Raw genomic sequence first — 24,551 nt, 5'->3', positions numbered from 1 at the left:
TTGTGGCGACCCTTTTCCTGGCACATCCGAACCGACTCACAATTAGATAGCCTACGGGGGTTTGCGAGCACAGAGCTTTGGAGCCTCTGCGCCATGGGGGGCAGGTTGAGGGAGGCTTAAAAGTGAGGCTGAAGATTTTGAATAAAGTTTTTTCCTTCGACTGCAGTTACCGACTCCGTGTCGTAATTTTAGCGCTGCGTGTAGCACACCACTACATGGTCAGTATTTAATTAAAATGTATTTTATGTTAGTTTGTTAGTTTTTGAAATGTAAATCTAAATTTGAAGATTATGGTGATCTTGTACAATCTAAATAAGACGTTGTGGCGACCCATTTCCTGACACATCCGAACCGGCTCACAATTAGCCAGCGTTCAGGCTAAGGGAGATAGCCTACGGGGGTTTGTGAGTACGTGTCTTTTGGAGCATCCGCGCCCATGGGGGGGGCGGGTTGAGGGAGGCTTAAAAGCAAGGCTGTTTAGTTCGAATAAAGCTATCTTTGACTGCAGTTTACTGACTGCGTGTAGCACACCGCTACAACGTGTTTTTATCGCTGGCTGTCCAGAGGGGAGGTGCTGAAACGCTTTGTCGCGTGTCTGGAAGAAGTGAAAACTTACCTGGGCAGCAAAGGGCTCACCTTTCCTGAGCTGGAACAGCCAGAGTGGCTGGAAAAGCTACACTTCATGGTAGACATGACAGCGCACCTGAACACGCTGAACACAGCTCTTCAGGGGTAAGGACGTACAGCCCTGCACATGTTGGAGGATGTTTTGGCATTCGAGCGCAAGTTGACGTTGCTTGCCAGAGATTTACAGAAAGGCACTTTGTCTCACTTCCCCAATTTGAGAGAGTTCAAACAAGGTCACGACATGATAAATTCGGGGTATTTACATTCTGCAATCATCGCAATGCAAACATCGTTTGGGAAACGCTTCTGTGAGTTCAGAGAGGAAAAAAACACATTATCCTTCCCGGTCACTCCCCTAAGCATCGATCCATCCCTACTGAATACGACTGCATTGTCAGGTGTGAGTCAACCTGAACAAGTATGATAAATATTTTAATTGCCTATTATTTTACGTATATTCATATGTTTTCATTGTTCAGTGAAATAGTCCTTTTATTTTTCAGGTTGACAGCTGGCTGACGTTATTTTTGGTTTGCTGCTGGCGGCAAATTTAAGTTTGGCGTTTTTCATAAATACAAGAAGGACTCAAATAGACGTTGAGTATTTTACTTAAAAGTAACCTTCAACCCAACGTCTTTTTTTCGGAGTTCAAAATGTTTTTGTTGCATGCAGAAATGTAATTTCGTTTTCTCTGCAGGAGTTCATCAATTTCATAAATGCAACACATTATAGTTTGTTTATACATAGCATAAAGGCAAAACAAAACGTTGTATGCAGTGTTATTTCATTTTAAATATCAAACGGGTTTTGCGGCTCCCAGTGTTTTCTTTTCTGTGGGAAAAGGGTCCAAGTGGCTCTTTCAGTGGTAAAGGTTGCTGACCCCTGACCTAGGCTGATGTTGATAGTGGAGATGGTATTGGCTGCCATCTCAGCACCCTTTCCCAGTTGGCACCAATTTGTGTTAACTTCTCTAGATGTTCATCCTATCACTAATATTCTGCCTGTTCCCTCTATCCCAACCCCTTAAATACACCTGCTTTCTATACGTTTGTTGCAATGGTATTTTGAAGGATAAGGAAATAAAGATTTAGATGGATCAAAGTAGCATAACGGTTGTGATTTTGCAATGCTGCTTTCAAAATACAATGGAGAAATATATTAGATTTTATTTTTCCATTCAGAGTAAAGTATGCCAATAAACACTATTTAACACATATTACACACTGCAATAGATCCATAAGCCATCTTAAAGTTTAATTGGTCATTTAAAAAATAACCTTTTGATCTGCAAGGGTAAAACCACAATATGCTGTGCTGCAAGGTACAGTGGCATGCAAAAATTTGGGCACCACTGGTCAAAATTTCTGTGAATAGTTAAGTGAGTAGAAGATGAACAGATCTCCAAAAGTCATAAAGTTAAAGATGAAACATTCTTTTCAACATTTTAAGCAAGATTAGTGTATTAATTTTGTTTTGTACAATTTTAGAGTGGAAAAAAGGAAAGGAGCACCATGCTATCATGTTTGCTGGGGCAGCAGGATGAGGGAAGCAGACCCCAACAGAATCAACAAACTCATTCGTAAGGCCAGTGATGTTGTGGGAGTGGAATTGGACTCTCTGACGGTGGTGTCTGAAAAGAGGATGCTGTCCAAGTTGCATGTCATCTTGGACAATGACTCCCATCCACTTCATAATGTACTGGATAGGCACAGGAATACATTCAGCCGGAGACTCATTCCACCGAGATGTAACACTGAGCATCATAGGAAGTCATTCCTGCCTCTGGCCATCAAATTTTACAACCCCTCCCTTGGAGTGTCAGACACCCTGAGCCAATAGGCTGGTCCTGGACTTATTTCCACTTGGCATGAGTAACTTATTATTATTTAATTATTTATGGTTTTATATTGCTATATTTCTTCACTATTCTTGGTTGGTGCAGCTGTAACGAAACCCAATTTCCCTCAGGATCAATAAAGTATGTCTGTCTGTCTGTCAAAGGTTTGGGCACCCCAAGAGATTGGAGCTCTCAGATAACATTTATCAAGGTCTCAGAACTTAATTAGCTTGTTAGGGCTATGGCTTTTTCACAGTCATCGTTAGGAAAGGCAAATTTCAAAGTTTTATAAATACCCTGACTCCTCAAACCTTGCCCCAACAATCAGCAACCATGGGTTCCTCTAAGCAGCTGCCTACCACTCTGAAGATGAAAATAAATGATGTCCACAAAGCAGGAGAAGGATATAAGAATATTGCAAAGCGTTTTCAGGTAGCCGTTCCCTCAGTTCATAATGTAATTAAGAAATGGCAGTTAAAAGGAATGGTGGAGGTCAATTTGAGGTCTGGAAGACCAAGAAAACTTTCTGAGAGAGCTGCTCGTAGGATTGCTAGAAAGGCAAATCAAAATCCCCATTTGACTGCAAAAGACCTTCAGGAAGATTTTGGCAGACTCCGGAGCAGTGGTGCACTGTTCTACTGTGTAGTGACACCCACACAAATATGACCTTCATGGAAGTCATCAAAAGAAAACCTTTCCTGTGTCCTCCCCACAAAATTCAGCTCAGAAATTTACAAAGGAACATCTAAACAAGCCTGATGCATTTTGGAAACAAGTCCTGTGGATTGATGAAGTTAAAATAGAACTTTTTGGCTTCAATGAGCAAAGGTATGTTTGGAGTAAAAAGGATGCAGAATTTCACAAAAAGAACACCTCTCCAACTGTTAAGCGTGGGAGCTGATCAATCATGCTTTGGGCTTGTGTTGCAGCTAGTGACATGGGGAATATTTCACTGGTAGAGGGAAGAATGAATTCAATTAAATACCAGCAAATTCTGGAAGCAAACATCACACCATCTGTAAAAAAGCTGAAGGTGAAAAGACGATGGCTTCTACAACAGGATAATGATCCTAAACACACCTCAAAATTCGCAATGGACTACCTCAAGAGGCGCAAGCTGAAGGTTTTGCCATGGTTCTCACAGTCCCCTGATCTAAACATCATTGAAAACCTGTGGATAGACCTCAAAAGAGCAGGGCATGCAAGATGGCCCAAGAATCTCACAGAACTAGAAGCCTTTTGCAAGGAAGAATGGGCAAAAATCCCCCAAACAAAAACTGAAAGACTCTTAATCTAGCTACAGAAAGCGTTTACAAGCTGTGATACTTACTAAAGGGAGTGTTACTAAGTACCGACCATGCAGGGTGCCCAAACATTTGCTTCAGGCCCTTTTCCTTTTTTGTTATTTTGAAACTGTAAAAGATGGAAATATAAAAAAAAAGTAATCTTGCTTAAAATGTTAAAGAAATGTGTCATCTTTAACTTTATGCCTTTTGGAAATCAGGTCATCTTTTACTCGCTTAGCTATTCATAGAAACAGAAATGTTGACCGGGGTGCACAAACTTTTGCAGCCACTGTATGCTGATACTGTCAGGAAAAAAAAATCAATACAATATCAGAATGTATTCACAGTTCCTTGCTCTACACTATTGGTATGTTTCACTGGTGTCCTTACTGAAACTACTTACCACTACTCCAAACTGCTCTGATTCACAAAGGTCATCATATTCATCTTTAAACTGGGATAACGTATTGAGTTCATTCTGCTCTGGTAAAAACCTCACCAAGTTCTGTAAGTGAAATAACAAAACAGAAGATGCATTTGGTTCAACATAGCTTTTTACTTGATCTTAGCAGAATGAAAATGTCAGGTCTAAACTCCACAGTTAATCAGTGCCACTTTCCCATATAGTATCATTTCCTTTAACCTTCTATAAACATAGTTGACACCAAATTTGTGAGGATGTTTCTGAAATCTTCTGGGGTGAGAATGTTCTACATATCTTATTCCAGACTAAGTACAACCATACTTAAAAGTTATAAGCAAATCTGCGTGCTTAACCATGTTAGATCCTAAGTACACCAAAATACAATTTCTCTACACTAACATTAAGGGAAATTCTGTCACTCCTTTCTTCCAACATCCTTTCTCGCTTTTCTTCCAAAGTGGTGTTACATCCTACTTGCATTAATTACAGAGGGCTAACTAAAAACTAATTACAAAGAGATGATAATGGATGATTCATCACACTTTCTGTGCCAACGCTGATATTGGGAGGTTGCAAGAAAGTTGTCATGGAACTGGACAAAATAGTAGTTAATCTGGTTGGTGAGCTCATGGGTGACACCAAAATTGGTGGTATAGAGGACAGTGAAGAAGGATGTCGCAACAAGTTCTGAATCAATAGGAAATGTGGGCCAGGGTACAGTAGATGGAATTTAACTCAGACCACTGTTAAGTATTGCATTTGGTAAGGTAAATGATGAATTGCACAGTAAATGTCAGGGCATTGGGGAGTGTTATAGAACAGAGACCGAAGGGTAGAAGTACACAGTTCCCTTACACAGATAGACAGGACACTGAAGAAAGCATTTGGCATATTTGCTTTCATTAGTCAGGACACAAGTTGAGATATCATCTGACAACTGCACAAGATGTTGGTTCAACCACATGATTAAACCAGGTAATTAGACTTCAGAGCAGCAGCGCCAGGGCCACATTCCATGCATTTTTCATTCTGGATTAATGTTAAAACCTGCGGTTCCTTATTCATCCTACTTTCTTTCCAGACATTTTAAGAATAATTTTTAAAAAGTCACTACATTCCTGAAGTGAAATTTCACCTTTTCACGAGCAATTCGAGCACTCCCTTCAATCCTGCATCTGTCCAAAAATACTAGAAAGCATTTCTCATTATCAATCCTTAAAAGATATAGATCTGTTTGCTCTAAAATTGGGGATAAATATACATACTTTTTGTTTTCAAATTTTTGTAAACAAATTCTGCAGGAAAAGAAAATCTGAAAAAGTAATAATTATGTAGATACCAATTCTACTGATAAAATCATGATGATATTAAGAAGCTATGTTGCTCAGTTACTATCTTTCCAATCGTAGAGGCTACCTGAATTATCTGGAAAGATTAAGGGGATAAAAGACAGTGATGTTTGAAAACTGTATTTCTATCATTAGGGACATATTGAAGAAGAAAATGGAAGGAAAAAGTGAAAGAATAAATCAAGATTACTATGTACTTTTGGATCAATTTGTTCAGGATTTTTGTCAATCATGATACTAATTATCGCAAAATGTTTCAGATTTAAAAGAAAATTCTTAACCTGAATCTCTCTGATTAAAAAAGCAACGCCAATGTTCTGCATATAGTAAAATATAAACGACTGTAAATAGTCTATTTTAAATGAGCACAATTGAAGCAACACCATTTAATAATAAATAATCCACAATTCCAAAAATTGATTTTTAAATTGTTGAGGCACAGAGATCTGAGCCTGTTTCAGGTAGAAATGGTGAACTGGAATTTACAGTCATTAGAAAAGAGTTCTGATGCAGTGCCCTCCACAGGGGAAAAGTGAGCAGTACCAACCTTAACCATGTTAATACATGAAGTACACACAGAGTCTTTACCTGAATCATGGACTCGCTGAGCTTTTCTTCATCCACTTCTAAAATGATAAATTTGATTTCTTCATAAGGTATACGATATGAACCCAGGAAGATAGCTAAACAAAGAAGTATAATGTTAGTCAACACCAAATTGCTTTTTGGGATTTAAAACGATGACACATTTAAAGAGTAGGTCAGCATACAATTAAAAACATGTAACTATGAAAAGTATTAGCTTCTAGTGACTGATATTATGCTGGAATTTTGAAGAATTTTCAGAATTTTGAAAACTCCAACATGCAAAATTATCCTTTTTTATCAATCACGTTATTCCTGCTAATACATGAATGGCTGCGAGTCTTTAGTATAGAGGAATGTCCCATTCGAACAGAGATGAGGTGGGATTTCTTTAGCCAGAGGGTGGAGAAATTGTGGAATTCATTGTCACAGGCGGCTGTGGAGGCCAAGTCACTGGGTATAATTGAAGCAGAGGTTGATAGGTTCTTGAATAGTCAAGGCATCAAAGGTTGTGGGGAGAAGGCAGGTGAATAAGGTTAAGAGGGATAATAAGTTAGCCATGCCGTAATGGCAGAGCAAATTCAATGGGCAAAATAGCCTAATTCTGCTTCTATATCTTATGGTCTTATAATTTGTGTTGAGAACATGAGTTGTAAAGACCTTGAAAGTGAGTCTGTAGGTTATGGAATCAGTTGCTAAGAAATGCACCTTTGCCAAGGCTTCCTCATGTGGTAGTAAAAACTGAGTCTCTGAATATTTTCAAGGCATAAGTGATAAAGGGGGCATAAGGGAATAGAGTGAATGCTAAAATCAACTCAGCTATGATCTCAAGAAAAAATTAAGTTTGAAGCCTGTTTCTGCTCCTGATTTGTGTGTTCATTTGTAAAATAGATAGCATGCAATACAGTAATCCCCTAAATTACATATAAAGGACTTACATAAATTTTGAGCTGTTTTGGCATCTAAAATCTTTAATTCTTTCACTTTTTTTTTGGCAGGCACTACCTTTTTCTCATCTGTTTGATCTACATCCTTCTTCACTGCAATTAAAGGTAAACATTATTAGCAACTTACATGATAACAAATTGCAAAGACTCTGCTCAAATATTTAATAGTTTTCAGATAGACTTTAAGATATACAAATTCAGTTGACTTAACAAAATTGGCTCTGAAGTATTTGGGAATCATGATAACAGCATCAGTGACACCAAGCACTTCAATAAAGACATTTCTATTTCAACAGTCTTCCCTTGTTCAAGTACATCACTTTCGTAATACTGTTGTAATATTTCAAGGTTCCGTGATCTGCCATGTGATAAAACAAAATATGCTTTATATAATTAAGGGGTGCACATGAGCCAGAATCTCATCGTCCTTTAAGCAGTCTTCAAGATTTCCTCAAACCACTGTAATAGCAAAGTGGTCTTAGTTCGTCAAAAAGCAGGCGTCTCTGATATTAGAGCAGTTAAATGGCTTTCTGAAATTCAATGAACTTTTAAGAAGTTAAGATTAATTTACTTTTGTTATTGTGAAGGAAATATTCATTTTAAAGTGTGGGATACAGAGACTGAACATTAAACAACAACTTCAAAGGCTTCAGCTCAATTGCCATTGAAACCTTTGTCCACTTTATTAATAGTCCTGTCCCACTTCCTACCTTGTATTCTGTGCAAACTTCAATTCATCTGAGACACTTTTCCTTATATTCAAAATGGTGCCAAGTCATATTCATCCATCAAAGCTGTTCTTACCAAACCGCAATGGCAAGGATCATACCCCCTTAACATTTTAAAATTCTCATCTTAGATTTCAAATTCAACTCAAGCCTCACTTTTCCTCAGCAAACCTGCAGCTCTTGAGGATTGCTGTATGCACCTGATCAGAACCCATTATTTGTAGTCTTTAAGTGCACTGACCTTTAGCATTCTATATCAAACCCCTCTGCTTCTGATGGAAGATCTTGGAGCTGTAACGTTTACTGTGGTTTCTTTTTCCACAGATGGTACATGACCTGCTGAGTTTCTTCTCACTTATCCCCTTTCATTTCCTACAAATTGCTTTGCTGGAAAACCATTCCTGCAGTAAAATCTCACAGGAAATGTCACTATGTTACAGATGCCACATAAATGCAAACATCTGTACAGAGATGGAAATCTTCACTTTTACCCATGAATTATACAGGACAATTGGCAGCACAATTACATATGAAAAAGCAATTGCTAAAATACAAAGCAAATGACAACAGTGCTACTTCATGATTCATTAGACAGAACAATGGGGAAACTAAGGTACTAATCAAAGATATCATAGAAAATCATTATGAAGAGGCATAAATGTGCAAGCATGGTGAAAATGTTTTGCCAAATGAATCAATAATCTTAATTTTTTCATGGCTTATGAATGTGATATAGTGTAACTGCAAAATAAATATTACATTCAAATTAACAGCCTCTGTTTCTGTCAGGTGAACCAACTGCTCTCTCTTTTTTCATTTATATCTATTACAAATGTCCACAGAGTAAATTAAGTGTACCAACTAGGTTCAGATGTAATTTGAACAGATAAGCTTTTGTAAATGTTCAATTAGTCAGTTTATCTTTATAAACAAGTTGTACATTGAATTGCCCATACAATCCACTGTTTCTTGTCTCCAACGCTTTTAAACCCATCATAAAGAAAAATGGAAACAAAATGGAAAGGAAAACCAATGAAAAGAAGGCTTTAATTCCAAAACAACGACATGTCTATCAATATAGTAATTCAGTACTATTTATAAGGTACCCTTCAGGTTAGTTACACTTCTCACAGGCCCAGTTCATAGGTACAAACCACCTCATGATGATTCCATAGTTTAAATTTTAATTTTCTTGTGACTTATTTCAAAGCTCAGTTAATTTTTGAGGTAACAATCAAAAAATAAAATGTTGACAAACATTAGTTAGAGATCCACCATTTAGATCCAGTAAAATAATTACTTAATTAAAACAACGTACAACTCCAAAATCCCCTTCTTATAATCATAACATTATTAAAAAGTAAAAGTCATCATTCATTTCAATTCTATTCAGATCAGTTTTACTCCTAATTAAATATCATGACAAGAACATTTCACAGACTGGGTAGCCTATGGGAAGTGTTTCACCTCCTGACATGACAGACTTTCCACCATCTACAAAGCATCAAGTCAAATGTGTAGTGCTATATTCACCATTTTACCAGCTAAGTGCCACTCAGACACAAGTTTAATACCATTCAAGGTTAGTACTCAGGGTCACCATTCAAGGTTTGCACTTGGGGTCCACCATCCTAAACATTCATTCCACAAACTGGTGCATGACATTTCTCCAGCAATCTCTCCCAAACTGTACTGCTAAGATGGAAAAGAACTTTGAGTGCACAGAATGCCAGTGAATTTTCAAAAATCGAAAGTGACCTTTAAAACTCAAAGTGGGCTCAACGAAGTAGATGACAAGAGGTTATCTCGCCCTTGTCAGAGAAACAGGGAACATGGTTTCAAAATAAATGAAAAGAAAATTTATTCTATCAGCAAGTAGTGAGTCTTTGAAATTCTCTACCCCAGAAAGTTGCAAAGTCGGAATGACTTGAAATAGTTAAGCATAACTAACTCAGTAGTTAGGACTGTAAATGAGGTCCAGCAGGAAGGAGCAGGCAGGAATGTGGAGCTGACAATCAGTTTACCTTATTGAATGGTGGAGATGGATCAAGGAACCACATGGCCAGCTGTTCCTATTTCTAATTCTTACTTTAATCCATTTTGGATAGAGAGCATTGCTGACTCAAAATAATTAAATATATGCATTTTTTTACATGGCAAAATAGGGTTCATGTACTAATAGTACAGAAGAAGTATCTTCAAGTATAACCATGTACGCAATTTATTTATGACTACATTGGGAGGACAACCTATGTAACACATGCTGACAACGCTGATACACAAGAAAATGAAAGACATTACCATAGCATTTTGGAATTTTTCTAAGAAACTAACAAAGGTTATCTTCTGAGGAAAAAACTGAGCTTACTGGAAGCTCTTGAAGACATCATCTTGCCCATGTAATATTGGCTACTTCCATGAATAGTTTTAAATGTGACGAATATTTTAATGATTACAACCTTAGAATTTTGTTGTGGTGTAAATTAAAATTGGCAGTAGCTGCAAGTAAATAGTAGCTTGCAGTATTTTTGCAAATGAAAATAATTATTAACCACAACCACAAACATTAGTCCTTATATTTGAACAGCAAACTGTAAAAAGATTTACTTAAAGGTAAGGTTTCCATACAACTGAACATATATGTTTAATCAATAAACAGTGGTGTCTTTTTTTGACTGATGTGTGTCAGCACATGCCTCAGAAATACTTCCATTATTTAATCACTTCAGACTAGCCGAAAACAATCATTCTAATAATGATTTAAGTTTGACTGCAATACCAATTTATGAAACTTAGCATTTTGAAACAGAGAGTAATGCTCTTGATAACATTCTTATAAACAAGATTTTTAAAAAGTTATTGGATAAATATTTAATCAAGAGAAGACAACATACTTTGAGGATAACATTCAACAAATTCAGAAAGAGGGGAAAATTACATTTTCAAAATTTCAACAATCCTTTTGCCATAGTGCCATACAATATCAATTTACATTAATATGACACTTCTAAGATTAGTGAAGATTCATCCTTATTCCCATTTGCCACTCCCTTACTCCACATCTCTCAGTGAATGAAAATTTGGCTCAGTTTTCACACGAATACTGATGAAGCACAGCTCAATTTTACCATAACATCCATTTCCTGAAAAATTACTGCTTCTTAGACATTTGGTAATAGTTGATCAGAAAACTTCACCGATATATTGGACAGACAAATGTATTGCCCTCAATCCCCATCATAAACTCCATTATTCAGATATTTATCTGAACCTATATCAGACTGTTAGCAACAGTTCAGTTCAGAAACTGAGATGAACACCTAATCATGTTTCCACCTCAACACCAAGACCTGTTCCCATTTCTAAAGTCACCTGATCATGTTTCTGATTCAGTTCACAATCTAATGTAAGCGCCATCCATAGTTTTAGTAGCTTCTAAGCCTGCCTGTTTCACCTATTTTTAGTTGATATCTTATCTTTGACACTTAATTCATCCAAAACTCTTTTGTCATATCACTCCAGTGCATCATCTTCTTCCTCTCATAATGTTTAATGGTGGTTCGCAGACCAATATAAAATGCATTACTGTCACCTACTGAGCTGGAGTGTGGAGCAAAAGTCAGGAAGTACAGCCACTTTAAATTCTACTCCCCAAAAAACTCAAACATCAAGACGTCTTCAGAAAGTCAAATAAATATACATACTACACATTACAATGGCAGTGACATCTTAACAAACTTTCAATGTTGAACTGTGTCTGTCTCAAAGATCTCAATTTAGCTACTAGATCTTTCCTTTCCACCACATAGGCTCAGCATTCAAATATATGCTGCACTGTTTTTTGACAAGTGCGCTCTCTACAAATACTGCACCCTTCATGTTAGTTCTGAACAAGGAATTATTCACCTAGTATGTCCAATATGTAAACATATAACTACTTCCCTCCTGTTATACCTATCTCCCAAATGAGGTCCCACCATTCTCTGAATTTTATTTAAAAATTTATTTTCTTTCCTTATCCCAACTTTGTAGATAGAGTGATCAAATGAGCTTTTCAAATTATGACCTTCTTCACCCTTTCATGCAAAGGAACTACAAATCTAAATCCTTAATGTTTGGTGATTGCTTGGCTAGAAAGTCTGCTACTTTGTTTCCTTCAAACTCAATTGGGTAGGGATCCATAAGAAATGGACACATAAGCCTAGACCCTGCAGCCTCAACAGATGTCTAATTTCTAGAGGAATATCGAGCCTACAATTTGAAGTACAGGTCGACCTTCCATAATCCAGCACCACTGAGACCTGAGGAGTGCCGGATTAGTGAAAATGCCGAATTACAGAAGGATCACATTAAGCAATAGCTAACTGCCTCATCATACCTTTAAAATGTAAATCAGTACAAGTTCAATAATAATGAAACAGATATATTAAATGAGTAGCAAGTGAAATTTTAATGAAGTTATATAATGTACAGGCACAGATAAAACAAAGGGTACAGGAAAACATACAGGATTTAACTTATACGGAACAGTTGAGCACTTCCACTTCTAAAGTGAGATGTTTAATATACCTTCAGGGAAAGTTACATATTTGAAAGTGTGGGGTTGTCAGGATCATTAACATCTTAATCTTGAAAAATGAGTGAAGCATCAGGAACCGGTGCTGAAACTGGAACAACAGTTTCTTCAAGAACTGTTGATGATGGTGGCAGCACATCTGGGTGAGCAGAAGCAGAAGTCGGAGAAAGGAAGTCTTCTATACGCCACATTTTACATGACTGCCAGGCAGCCAGGGATTCGGCGCTGGGCTCCTCCTTCTTCACTCGCAGTTACTGAGGGAATCCTCGTTAAGTTTCTTTTCCTCAGCTTAGTAATATGCTTAAGTTCAATGGGTCACATCTAAGGTTGTAGGCAAAAGAGAACAGAGCACCGGCTGGGTGATGCCGGAGGGCAGTGTGCAACTGCCAGCAGGCGGGCAAGGAGGACTGACCCAGCGTGCACCTGCTCCCCTGCCACTGGCGGGTGAGACAGGCGGGTGCTGGGCAGCTGCACCTCATGCAAATGATATTAATAAATGCAGGAAAACAAGCAGGAATCACTTGTCTGTACTTACAAGAGCGTGCTAACACGTAAACAGATCTAGCACAACCAAAACAATGCGCAGCAGATTGGTATGGTGGCCCAGGAAATTTGAAATTATAGTTGTGCAGAAAATTTGAACTCAGTGCCGGATTATCGAAGGAACCAGATTACGGGTAGTCAGATTAGTGAAGGTTGACCTGTACCTGAATTTATAGATGTCAAAATCAGTACCGAATTAGAGCAGAGCAGTACATAATCAAGGTGTACTTCTTTGACCTCTTCTAAGACTAAAATTATAGCAACCATCTCAGATATGAAAACTGATACTCTGTCTAATAATCTTTTCTTAATAATCATCTGAAACTTTGAAACATGAACAAAAACAGATAAATGACCTGTCACTGGATTTTGGAACAATCTGTATAGATATGTTACCAGTGCTTATCAATTTAGCCAAAACATAATTAACCAATGCTTAAATTCGTAGTGGGCACTTTATAGGCTACATCTGTACTCCTGTTTGTTATACAAATATCTAATCAGCCAATCATCTGACAGCAATTCATGCATAAAAAATATGCAGACATGGGCAAGGAGTTCAGTTGTTGCTCAGACTAAATATCAGAATAAGGAAGAAATGTGATCTCAGTGACTGTGGAATAACTGTTAATAAAAAATGGGTGGTTTTATTATCTCAAAAACTGCTGATCTCATAGGATTTTCATGGACGACAGTCTCCAGAGTTTATAGAGAATTGTGCGAGAAACAAAAAACATCCAGTGAGCAGCAACATCTCTGGGTGAAAATGTCTTGTTAATGGCAGAAACATGGAAATCTAAATTTTGTGCAGATGATACCTACAATGCCAATGAAACAGACTTCTTAAAAATCATGCCATGCTGAAAGGTTTCCTTGGCTACAAACACGCAACACTTTCAGGTTCAATGAAAGCAATGGATAATGGATAGCATAATGGATCGATTATCTTGTACCAAGTGTCTGCACTGATTTTGTTCATTTACAGTTAATCAAAAGAACATGATAACATACACAGCTTTATCATTTCAGAAGATCTGTCTTGGGTCCAGCTTATAAGTGCCATTGTAAAAGAAGGCGCTGCAGCGTCTCTTATTTTCTTACAAGTTTGTGAAGATTCAGTATGTCACCTAAAACTCTGACAGGCTTCTATAGATGTATGGTGGAGAATATATTGGCTTGTTGCAACATGGCCTGGTATGGAAACACCAACACCCAGCCTACAAGAAGTACTTGATAGAGCCTTGCCCATCACAGGTAAAGCTCCATCACTGAATACATCTACAAGGTGTGTTGTCGTAGGAAAGCAGCACTGAAATGATTCCACAACCTATGGACTCACTGTCAAGGTCTCTACAACTCATGTTCTCAATATTTATGACTTAATTATTTACTGTTATTATTGTTTTTTGTTTTATATTTGCACAATTTGTTGTCTTTTGCATATTGCTTTTTTGTCCATCTTTAATACTATGCAGGTTTCATTGATTCTATTGTTTCTTTGTATTTACTGTGTATGCCTGCAAGAAAATGAATTGCAGGGTTGTATATAGTGAAATAAATGTACTTTGAAAATAAATTTACTTTCAACTTTGATTGCAACACTAATGACCTACAGTTCTAGTCATTTCAATGGTTTTAATACTGAGGCCTTGACAGAGTGGGATCCGTACTAGAGTTCTCTCTACATGGGCATTATGCCAGTTTCTACCCTGCCCCCCCAACCCTTCCTATCAGTGTTTGAGATGGTTAACACATTCCTAGGCTGTATGCAATTTCCTCACTTGCAAGATGCTTCTGTTCCATGTCTATATGGAATGTGAGAAGTTGCAACCCCTATCTGAGTATTTTAAGGAGTTGCTCCTCAAGTTGCTGCTGCAATTCAACTCCTCTTCTGAACTTACAGCATCAGATATAGAAGAAATGAATTAGTTGGGGGACCTCCTGATCAGTCTGCTCATGTTTATGGCCAAAGACACTATCCACAGGTCAAAGTAGCGGGCCTTTAGCCTTGAGCCTTTAGCCCAAGTCAAATGCTTGCACTGCTTCCGAAGATATGTCCATGCCTGGATATCCCTGGAGCAGGAGCACACTGTCCACTGGCTCTCTGGGGACCTTCTGGGTCCTAAATATAGGAATAGGAAGATGGGTCAGATGAATATTTGGCTAAAGAGAAAGTGGAAAGGAGGGCTTGAGATTTTTGGATCATTGGGAATGTTTCCACTACTCCCCAAGCCCGGAACTCTCAGGCTTCCTCAACACCTCTTGGGTCCTTGAAGCCTCTATCTTCCTCACACTCCACCTTCCCTGAACTCTCTTCCTCCCTCTGATCCCAGCCATGTCTTCACCATCCCTTCTGACCTTCCCCTCTGAGGTGGAATATTCTGTCCCAGCAGGGGCATTATATTTGCCCCCTCCACCCACACCACAGTGATTTCTGCACTCACCACAATGCCAAGCTCTTCTTCCCCCACCACCAGTTCCAAGTCCACTTCTTTGGCAAGAATTCTCCACTGACCCCTTCTCCCATCTTTAACCCGCCTCTTCTTGGAGTCCCTGCTCTGGATCATTTCATCTCTAATTGCTGATGAGAGATCAATCAGCCCAACTTCAGCACTCATCTCTCCTCCTCCCATCTTACCCCCTCTGAATGTACTGCCCCCCACTTTCTCTGCAGCAATTCCAACCTCACCATCAAATCAACAAAGGGGGTTGCTGTTGTAGTATGGCAGATTGACCTGTACCTTGCTGAGACCAGATGGCAACCCTTAGACACCTCCTCTTACTTACTCCAGTTCCCCTTCATCACCACCCTCCTCCCTCTGGCAGAACTTGTCCTCACCCTCAACAATTTCTCTTTTTGCTACTCCCATTTTCTCAAAATGTTAGCTATGGGTATCCGCATGGACCCCAGATACACCTGCCTTTTTGGTGGCTACATGGAACAGTCCATGGTCCAAACTTACTCTGGTAATGCTCCACAACTCTTTCTGCACTACATAGGTAACTGAATTGGCACTGCTTCAAGCATCCATGCTGAGCTCATCAGTTTCATCAACTTTGCCTCCAACTTCAACCCTACTCTGATATTAATTTGGTCTATTTGTGACACCTCCTTCGCTTTTCTTGATCTTTCTGTCTCCATCTCTGGAGACAAACTGCTTACCGATACCTTTTATAAACCCACCAATTCTCTTGACTGTACCTCTTCCTACCGTCTCCTGTAAAAATGCCATTCCTTTTCTCAGTTTCTTTGTCTCCACCATATCTGTTTCCAGGACGGGGCTTTCCTTTCTAGGTCATCAGTGCAACTTCCACCATCTTCAAAAGATATTCCTCTCTCTCTCTCTCTCTCTCTGTTTCCCTCCCCCCCCCGACAAGGATCGCTCCCTCAGTGATTCATTTGCCTATTCATCCCTTCCCACTATCCTCCCTCCCTGCATTTAACCCTGCAAGTGGCAAAAGTATTACACTTGCCCATTCATCTCCTCCCTCACCTTCCTTCAGGAACCCGAACAGTCATTCCAGGTGAGGCAATATTTCACATGCAAATCATTTGGGGTTCTCTACTGCATCCAGTGCTCTCAGTGCAGACTCCTCTATATTGCTGGCATTGCCATGTTTTCTTTGTAACATGCTGAAGGATACTGTGGCAGGGCTCGAATGCTATCACCTCTTACAAAGTGAAACCAAGAGACACAGGTGACAATAAGGCTTCGCCCTCAGATGAGCTCAATGCCTTCGATATTCATTTTGACTGTCAAAGCATGGAGGTACCTTCATGAACTCACTCAGCCCCCGATGGCCCTGTAATGTTGCAAAAACAAAGGAACTGGTTGTGGATTACAGGAGGAATGTAGACAGGCTAACCCCTATTGACATCAGTGGATCTGGGGTTGAGAGGGTAAACAGCTTTTAGGTTTCTCAACATCCACATCACTGAGGACCTCATGTGGTCTGTACACCAGATGTGTGGTGAAAAAGGAGCAACAGTACCTCTTTCACCTCGGACAGTTGAGGAAGTTAGGAATGGGCCCCCAATTCCTAAGAACTTTCTACAGGGGCACAATTGAAAGCATCCTGACTGGCTGCATCACTACCTGGTATGGGAACTGTACCTCCCTTAATTGCAGGACTATGCAGGGAGTGATGCGGACAGCCCAATGTATCTGTAGTTGTGAACTTCCTATGATTCAGGATATTTACAAGGACAAGTGTGTTAAAACAGCCCATAGGATCAGTGGGGACCTGAGTCACCCCAAACACAATCCATTCCAGCTGCTACCATCTGGGAAATGGCACCACAGTATAAAAGCCAGGACCATCAGACTCCAGGACAGCTTCTTCCACCAGGCCATCAGACTGATTAACTCACGCTGATTTGAGTGTACTCTATATTACATTGACTGTTCTATTTATTATAAATTATATATTACTATGATTGCCTATTGCACATTTAGACAGATATGTAATGTAAAGATTTTTACTCCTCACGTATGTGAAGGATGTAAGAAATAAAGTCAATTCAATTCATTTCAATTCAATTTCAGTCTCTGAGGTCGATGTGAGTTCAACTTTTAGGATGGTGAACCAACAGAAAGCATCCAACCCAATGATGTACCTGGCCGAATACTGAAGACCCGTGCTGATCAACTGGCTGGATTGTTTACTGAGATCTTTAACCTCTCACTTCAGCAGTCAGAGGTACATGGTAACCCGACTCAATTACTATCTTCCAGTAGCACTTACATCCACTATGAAAAAGTGTTTTGAGAGGTTGACGATGAGACATACCAACACCCACTGAGAAGCAAATTGCATCCACTCTAATTTGCCTACTGGCAGAGCAAGTCCAGAGTAGATGCCATTTCATTTCATTTGCTCTTCACTCACCCTGGAACATCTGGTCAGTAAAGATGCATGTGTCAGTATGCTCATTACTAACTTCAGCTCATGATTCAATACCATCATACCTTCAAAACTAATCAATAAACTTTAATGCATTGGGCATCAACACCTCTTTGTGCAATTGGATCCCCAAATTCCTCACTTGCAGACCCCAGTCAGTTTGGATTGGCAACGACATTTCCTCCAGAATCACCATCAGCACAAGCGTACCACAAGGCGACATATTTAGCCCCCTGCTCTACTCATTTTATACTTGTGATTGTGAGGCTAAGGACAGCTCAAATGCCACATTTAAGTTTGCTGATGACACCACTGTTGTTGGCCGAATCAAAGGTAGTGATGAATCAGCATATTGGAAAGAGACTGAAAATCTGGCTGAGTGGTGTCACAACAACAAACCCTCACTCAATGTCACCAAGCGCAAGGAAACGTTTATTGACTTCAGGGGGAGGAAACTGAGGTCCATAAGCCAGTCCTCATCGGAGGATCAAAGGTGAAGAGGGTCAGCAACTTTAAATTCTTCTGTGTTATCATTTCAGAGAATCCGTCCTGGGCCCAACATGCAAGTGCAATTACAAAGAAAGCATGGTAATGCCATCAAAAACTTTGACAAATTTATGGTGGAGACTGTATTGACTGGTTGTATCACAGCTGGTATGGAAATACCAATGCCCTTGAACAGAAAATCCTACAAAAAGTAGTGGATATGGTCCAGTCTATCATGGGGTAAAGCCCTCCCCATCAGTGAGTACATCCACACGGAGCGCTGTTGCAGGAAGGCAGCACCCACCCAAGACCCCCGCCACCCAGACCATGTTCCTTTCTCACTGCTGCAATCAGAAAGGTGGTACAGGAGTCTCAGGACCCACACCACCAGGGTTGAGAAACTGTTATTACCCCTCAATCATCAGGTTTTTGAACCATCCATCATGGAACTGTTCCCACAACCTATGGACTCACTTTCAAAGACACTGCATCTCATGCTCTCAATATTCTACTGCAGCAAGAATCTTGTCAAAGGTGATGTCAGCATTGCAGCAATAAAAATCACAAAAAACTGCTAGTTACTGCATTATCACCTCACATAACTGATGTCTCAAATTTGTTGCACATTTTGTCTGACTACCAGTGAAGTAGCACCACAGTAGCATAGTGGTTAGCGTGACACTACTACAGTTCCAGGGGTCAGAGTTCAATTCCGACGCGTTTGTCTTTCCCACGCAATGTGCGGGTATCCTTTGAGTGCTCCAATTTCCTCCCACAGTCCAAAGAAGTACAGGTTAGCAGAATAATTAGTCCCTGTAAACTGTTCTGTGATTCAGTTAGGGTTAAATCTGGGGTTGTTGGGTGGCACAGCTCGAAGAGCAGGAAGGGCCTCTTCCACGTTGTATCTCTAAACAAATGTGCCTTGTGTTGCGTGTGACTGTTGGTAGTTTGGCCCTGGAGAAACTGTTATTTGGCTGTATTCATGGATATTCATGTATGGTTGAATAACAATTAAACTTGAACTTTTTAAATGGTCATATGTAAAATAAGTAGAAAGAAAAGGGATTTGAAAATCCTATGCTTTTATATGCCACAATCTTGTGAATAAAATATGCCTTTTGCCTTTTCTTCCAGAATGACCAATTAAAGATATATATTTATCACTAATCTTTATTCTGTATGTTTCTCTACACAATCAGGCAGTATAATTTCCTCTTTAAAAGCTCTAGACATTAAGACAAACCTATTCAACTTATAATGTTAGTTGTAGACTTTGAAACTGCACCTAAAAGCCCAAAAATTATATTAAATTTAGTAAGATTACCACAAAAGGGACAGCAAGACCTCAAGATGATATAGGCAAGTTAGAAGAAGAGATACATGCAGATAATATTTTGCACAGAAACATGTGAAATGTCACATAGAAAGAATGACGAGAAGCAACACAAATTGGAGAGCACCATTGTAATGGTGATACAAAATCAGAGGTATCAGTGGTAATTGGTTAATTGTTGATATATGTACCAAGATACAGTAAAAAGTTTTGACCTGCTTATCATCCAGATAACATACACAAAGTGATCTTTAAGTAATTACACTCTGAAAGTGGCAATGTAGGTTTAAAAACATTACAGAATCCTGCACTGCACAGATAAAATCAAGTACAAGTTGCGATAGCAGGGGATTTTAATTTTCCACATACTGATTGCAACTCCCATAATGTTAAAGGTCTAGACAGGTTAGAGTTTGTAAAATGTGTTCAGGAAAGTTTTCTAAATCAATATATAGAGGTACCAACTAGAGAGGATGCAATATTAGATCTCCTATTAGGAAACGAGTTAGGACAGGTGACGGAAGTGTGCGTAGGGGAACACTTTGGTTGAGCGATCATAACACCATTAGTTTCAACTTGATCATGGTTAAAGATAGATTTGGTCCTCGGGTTGAGGTTTTAAACTGGAAAAAGGCCAAATTTGAAGAAATGAGAAAGGATCTAAAAAGTGTGGATTGGGACTGTTTGTTCTCTGGCAAGGATGTCATTGGTAAGTGGGAGGCCTTCAAAGGAGAAAGTTTGAGAGTGCAGAGTTTGTATGTTCCTGTCAGGATTAAAGGCAAAATGAGTAAGAATAAGGAACCTTGGTTCTCTAGGGATATTGGAACTCTGATAAAGAAGAGAGAGATGTATGACATGTATAGGAAAAAGGGAGCAGATAAAGTGCTTGAGGAGTATAAAAAGTGCAAAAAATACATAAGAGAGAAATCAGGAGGGCTAAAAGAAAACATGAGGTAGCTTTGGCAATCAAGGTGAAGGATAATCCAAAGAGCTTCTACAGGTATATTAAGAGCAAAAGGATAGTAAGGGATAAAATTGGTCCTCTTGAAGATCAGAGTGGTCAGCTATATATGGAACCAAAAGAAACGGGGGGAGATCGTAAAAGTTTTTTTTTGCGTCTGTATTTACTAAGGAAACTGGCATGGAGTCATGGAAATCAGGCAAACAAGTAGTGAGGTCATGCAACCTATACAAATTGAAGAGGAGGAGGTGCTTGCTATCTTGAGGCAAATCAGAGAAGGTAAATCCCCAGGACCTGACAGGGTATTCCCTTGGACCTTGAAGGAGACTAGTGTTGAAATTGCAGGGGCACTGGCAGATATACTTAGTGTCAGTATCTATGGGTGAGATGCCGGAGGATTGGAGGATAGCTCATGTTGTTCCGTTGTTTAAAAAAGGCTCTAAAAGCAATCTGGGAAATTATAGGCTGGTAAATTTGACATCAGTAGTAGGTAAATTATTGGAAGGAGTACTAAGAGATAGGATCTACAAGTACTTACATAGACAGGGACTTATTAGGGACAGCCAAGACAGTTTTGTGCGTGGTAGGTCATGTTTAACAAATCTATTCGAGTTTTTCGAGGAGGTTACCAGGAAAGTGGATGAAGGGAAGGCAGTAGATGTTGTCTATATGGACTTCAGTAAGGCCTTTGACAAGGTCCCGCATGGGAGGTTAATTAGGAAGATTCAGTTGTTAGGTATACATGGTGAGGCAGTAAATTGGATTAGAGAGTGGTAGTGAAGGATTCTTCTCTGAATGGAGGCCTGTGACTAGTGGTGTGCCACTGGGATCAGTGCTGGGTCCATTGTTATTTGTCATCTATATCAATGATCTGGATGGTAATGTGGTAAATTGGACCAGCAAATTTGCTGATGATACAAACGTTGGAGGTGTAGTGGGTAGTGAGGAAGGTTTTCAAAGCTTGCAGAGGGATTTGGACCAGCTGAAAAAATGGGCTGAAAAATGGCAAATGGAGTTTAATACATCAAGATTAAGATAGCAAGTTTAAGTGTGAGGTATTGCACTTTGGAATGAAAAACCAAGATAGAACACACAAGGTAAATGGTAGGGCACTGAGGAGTGCAGTAGAACCGAGGGATCTGGAAATACAGATACAAAATTCCCTGAAAGTGGCATCACAGGTAGATAGGGTAGTAAAGACAGCTTTTGGTACATTGGCCTTTATAAATCAAAGTATTGAGTATAAGAGTTAGAAGGTAATGGTGAGGTTGTATAAGGCATTGGTGAGGCCGAATTTGGAGTCTTGTGTGCAGTTTTGGTCACCGAATTACAGAAAGGATATTAATAAGGTTGAAAGGGTGAGGAGAAGGTTTACAAGGATGTTGCCGGGACTTGAGAAACTGAGTTACAGAGAAAGGTTGAAGAGTTTAGGACTTTATTCCCTGGGGCGTAGAAGAATGAGGGGGAGATTTGATAGAGGTGTATAAAATTATGATAGGTATAGACAGAGTGAATGCAAGTAGGCTTTTTCCACTGAGGCTAAGGGAGAAAAAAACCAGAGGACATGGGTTAAGGGTGAAGGGAGAAAATTTAAAGGGAACATTAGGAGGCAGCTTCTTCACACCGAGAGTGGTGGGAGTGTGGAATGAGCTGCCAGATGAAGTGGTAAATGTGGGCTCACTTTTAACATTTAAGAAGAACTTGGATGGGTACATGGATGAGAGGTATATGGAGGGATATGGTCCAGGTGCAGGTCACTGGGACTAGGCAGAAAAATGGTTCGGCACAGCTAAGAAGGGCCAAAAGGCCTGTTTCTGAGCTGTAATAATTTATGGTTCTACAAGAGCATGGAAGTCATGATGAATCTTTATAAATCATTGTTTCAGCCACAACTAGAGCACAGTGTCCAGTTCAAGACTCCATACCTTAGTAAAGATTTAAGAGACCCAAGGAGGGTGTAGAAGGGATATAACAGTCCACTGATGTGTGACTTTAGTTACATGTATACAGGAGATTGAGATCATCTGTTATTTATAATTATGTAGGATCTAAAGAGAGTACACAATGAGTGGTTTGAGTTAAAATACACTGAAAATGGGAGTAGAGGAGGCAGATTCAATCATAGCATAGAAAGGGAGCATGATATGTATTGGAAGGGAACGAGGTTGTAGGATTATAAGGAGAAAACAGTGAAAAGAAATTATTTGCAATGCTGACAAGGATGCCTTCCTTCCAAGCCAGGATCAATTTCATGCTTTTCCCATGTTGTAAGACATCATATATGAAATAATACAGAAAGAAATTAAAAAAATTAAAATGAATTTATGACACTGGAAAATCATCTTCCACACTGTTCCTCGAAGAATAAGCAACTGGCCTTGTTTGACGTAGATTGGCTTGACATCAGATTTAATCCATTTAGGTGCCACATATATAGAAATTTCTATGTGGGCATCATTGATTACCTCATTGTCCTACACTCAACACTGTTTTCAAACATAACAGCAACATTGTCTTATGAATGCTGAATATGATTTTCCAACTTGAGTTTTAATCAACACCTCCCGAATAGAGCAAAATGTTTGCAAGTCTTTCCCAATTAATGGTAACTTGAGAAACTAGTCTTTGTAGCATAAGTCTCAAGATCAACTGCACTTCTGTGTAAAATAGGTATCTGCTCTATAACGAACAATGAAACAACCTGAAACTGAGTTAACTACCTCACTAAAAGAACAGCCACGTCAGCAAAAGGATCTTACATTCTGTGCCATCTCTGCAGTTGCAAATGTAAAGCCGAGTTATATATACACATGTTCTGTGTTAGTACTATACTGGAAACAGTCCTCTTGTCTGTTACTTTGCATTTAGATATACTTGCTGCTGTTATGTACCCTATCTAAAGGAACAATGCACTGTCATATTAAATCTGGAGTATAATGCCAGCAATATAATACCATGTTAGAAATCGAAATCAAAAATCCAAACACTATTTTGAAACAATCCTGTACAAAATAGTTAGCTTGTTCATTAATGCTGACTCACCATTGTGAATTGAACATTAATCTTTTATTTCTGAAATAATCTACTAGTTGGAAATGCATTGAGAAGGCATAAGTTTTACATGATTCTTGCACTGCCTTCTAATTAGCAAATTTGTTAATTGCTGGGTTGTCATGTGCAAGATAATTCCCAGTTCATGGCATTAACTTTCACAGCACAGCATTCACAACGCCTTTTCCTTTAGAGAAAATGTAAAGCCCAAAATCAGCAATTTATGAGCAAATCATAACAAGCAATGGTTACCTAAAGACATTTTTACAGTGCATCTGAAAAATTGCCTGCCTACAAAGAGTGCCATATTCATGCTAACACAAGGTCCAGATGTAACCTGATATTGGACAACAGCCAATAAACTGGACCAATATTTACAAGGGTCTCTCCCTTGTTGCTGGCTTTGGTTTATTGAAGCATCACTGGAATGCACCCTTTATGCAGTTCTTTTGTGTAAGGATGAATGGAATGGCTACTGAAGCTCTGCAAAAAAAAAGCCTCCCATGCTCTCTAAATAGAAGCAGGTGCTATCAGAAGCTACTGTTTGCACAGTGGCTCCCTTGACACAAAAAATTTGCACCAAAACAACATACATATAAATCCCATTCCATATACTCACTGTCTCATGGACAATAGCCCAGCTGCATTTTATCCACATGTGTCATTCTTAAGGTCAAAGCAGTTTGACTACTGTCCCCATTCAAGACTCCAAAGTAATTTATGGAGCATGAATTAGGCACCATGTCTCTAGTTTCTTTAACTTGGTGAACGTGTAAAGCACATTTATTCTTCTTTAGCTTTATTTTCTTTTAAAATACCAATATTTTTTCTTTAACATTATTTGCTTATAAAATACCAGTGACTATAATAAAAAATACTGTTTGTGCTGGGTTTGTAGTGATTTCTGAAGTTT

The 24,551-nt window shown here is 39.0% G+C and overlaps 1 protein-coding gene across 4 annotated transcripts in view; it reads right to left on the bottom strand.

The window, feature by feature from the left end:
- The window catches only part of diaph2 (diaphanous-related formin 2), a 615,614-nt gene that overhangs the window by 271,265 nt on the left and 319,798 nt on the right, over positions 1-24,551 (bottom strand). For all 4 annotated transcript variants that reach the window (XM_059977309.1, XM_059977314.1, XM_059977312.1 and 1 more), the window contains 3 exons: positions 7,047-7,148; positions 6,112-6,206; positions 4,154-4,255 (listed from right to left, as the gene is read on the bottom strand). In XM_059977309.1, the coding sequence (XP_059833292.1) occupies positions 4,154-4,255; positions 6,112-6,206; positions 7,047-7,148 (299 nt within the window). The remainder of the gene's footprint in view (positions 1-4,153; positions 4,256-6,111; positions 6,207-7,046; positions 7,149-24,551) is intronic.

This window comes from Hypanus sabinus, chromosome 8, assembly GCF_030144855.1.
Source record: "Hypanus sabinus isolate sHypSab1 chromosome 8, sHypSab1.hap1, whole genome shotgun sequence".
Taxonomy (NCBI): Eukaryota; Metazoa; Chordata; class Chondrichthyes; order Myliobatiformes; family Dasyatidae; genus Hypanus; species Hypanus sabinus.
The sequence above is the reverse complement of the archived record's forward strand: the minus strand, read 5'-3'. Positions and strand labels throughout refer to the sequence as shown.